The sequence below is a fragment of the Chinchilla lanigera genome, unplaced genomic scaffold, assembly GCF_000276665.1.
Source record: "Chinchilla lanigera isolate Chin_1 unplaced genomic scaffold, ChiLan1.0 scaffold00077, whole genome shotgun sequence".
Taxonomy (NCBI): domain Eukaryota; kingdom Metazoa; phylum Chordata; class Mammalia; order Rodentia; family Chinchillidae; genus Chinchilla; species Chinchilla lanigera.
The window spans coordinates 10,609,805-10,612,182 of record NW_004955478.1 but is presented as its reverse complement, the minus strand read 5'-3'; the positions used below and the strand labels follow the sequence as shown (position 1 = coordinate 10,612,182).

The following is a 2,378-nucleotide window of genomic DNA, read 5'->3' as shown; positions in this document are numbered from 1 at the left end:
TTTTTAATGATAATACTTAATGTGTTTCTGTGCATACTGTTTTGCTAACTAAAACACAAGACCCTTATGTGTCTTTTAAGTAACCCTGCAATGATTGTTCAACACGCAGAACTCCACAAAGAAATTCTCACATTGATTACCTATATTTAGTTTATTTGCTGAAAATTCTATGTTCAGTTTAGCATCACAGAATGTTTAGCACCAGGAACAATATTAATAGAAGCACACAGTACTGCCTCTTACTCTAAAAGTTAAAATCTCGCTTTCTTGCTCCTTCTTTCCTAGACTGTCTTGTAGTACACAATCCTTTCATCTCCTTGTTTCCAGCGCTGGAAGCATATGGATGATGCTGAACTTGGCAACAAGGTCTTTGGAAGTTCATTATCACTGAGTGATATGAATCAATTAAATAAATTACGATGAAAATGCTTTTAGAGATTCCAAATTTGAGTGAGGTGTGGTGTTGCACACCTATAATCTCATCTACTTGGGAGGCTGAAACAGAGGATCAGAAATTCAAGGGCAGCCTGGGCAATTCAGCAAGACCTTGTCTCAAAAATAAAAATAAAGCGTGAAGTATGGTGGTGCATGTTGTAATCCCAGCACTCAGGAGGCTGAGGTAGAAGGACTGCGGCAAGTTTAAGGCCAGCTTGGGCTACACAGTGAGTTGGAAGCCAGCTTGTACTACACACTGAGACCCTGTCTCAAAAAAACCAACCAACCAAAGACATAGATAAATAAAAATAAAAAGGTCTGGGAATGTAGCTCTCAGTCTAACAGCACTCACCTAGCATGGACAAACTCCTGAGTTCAATCCCCAGTACAAAAAAAAAATTTACATTTGTTATATATCCTCTAATTTTCATGTCTCTCAGATTATCTCAGTAATAATCACATCACTAAACTCTATTAAGAACTCGTTAATATACTAGGCACCTTAGTGTTTTATTTGTGTAACTAAATCTTTACAACTATCCTGATGAAGGTAACATCTTCCCCACTTCACAGATCAGGATATAGACACACAGAGATAATAAATACATTACCCATGATCACCCAGTTTAAAACTGGCAGAGCCATATAATCCAAACTCAGACAATCTGATTCCAGGGCAAAACACCTAACAACTGTGCTATAATTCATGTAACTAGTATGTTTAGCTCTAAGAAAACAAAATAAAAGTTATCTATAAAAAGGGACATATGGTTTTAAAATGTATTTAACAAAGTTTGACAAAGTAATGTTTAAATATGCAGCTCATTACTTTCATTTTCCAACTCAGCAAGAACAACAGAAAAATAATTTCCAAAAACTTCCTAAACATGACTCTTTGGACATTTCTCAAGTACCACTCAGCAGGTTAAAAGAAAATAGATACTCACTGGCTGGACTGAAAATCTCTTTCATTCACAACTGCACAGTTGGTTAAAGATAATTCATCTGTAGGACATCTTGCAGCTTGCATACTCTGTAAAAATCAATGATGCATAAAATAAAATTAAGTCGTGTTTTATATGTTAACATATGTCACTGGCTTGATTCAGCAGTGGTACATACATGACTGTCCTATCAAATGGCTTGTACCACTAATAGTACAAACAGATCTAATCACTTTTATGGGTCTTTTTACTAATAAAATTAATAAAAAGCCACCCAATAGGACCGTCATGTACACACTATTGGTATTTCAAGCCGCCCAGCAGCAAGACATACAAATTGCAGCACTGTTGTGAACATGCTAAATAGTATTTATGCCTTCCTTTTCTCTATTCTTCACCACTACAAATGTAGTGGTGTAGCAAATGTAGTGGTTAAACATAGATGAGTTACATAATTTTTTTAAAAAAAAGACTAGTGCTCCAAACTTGCTAAGTAAGCAGCAAGGCTACTGTAGCAAACATCTCTTGTTTTGATTCATCATATCTCTTCCCTGTGGTAGCGGCAAACCCCTCCTCTGGAAGACTGACCCTCCATGTTTCATGTGGGTTTGGGGGACTGGCAAACACAAAACACACGTAGCCACATACACTCCCGATCTACCAATGGGAGTTTATATGTACAACTGCCAAGAAAGTACTCTTCACTGCCACACCGTCGCACGGAGGAAAACTCTGTACACTAAAAGTAAAACCGTCACTGAGAAAGCCACGGCCAGAGAGATGTGGATAAACTAATAAATACAGACAAACCTAATCACAACAACCAAGTAAAAAGTCCTTGAGACCAATCCTGAATGTGCTTATGAGCCAATAAATTCTTTTTTGCTCAAGCTTATTGGAACTTGAGCAAAATTGGAACAGATTTTCCATCTTTTCCCAATAAGGTTGACTGATAAAAATGCAATGAAATAAATTCAATAAATTTGATAAAGTAGATTA

The 2,378-nt window shown here is 36.6% G+C and overlaps 1 protein-coding gene across 1 annotated transcript in view; it reads right to left on the bottom strand.

Annotated features, from left to right (window-relative positions):
- The window catches only part of Nsf (N-ethylmaleimide-sensitive factor), a gene marked incomplete at its 5' end in the record, with an annotated part of 121,942 nt that extends 120,474 nt beyond the window's left edge, over window positions 1-1,468 (bottom strand). Inside the window, 1 exon segment of the mRNA XM_005402272.2 lies at window positions 1,383-1,468. Within this exon segment, the coding sequence (XP_005402329.2) occupies window positions 1,383-1,468 (86 nt within the window).
- Window positions 1,469-2,378: the final 910 nt, after the last annotated feature.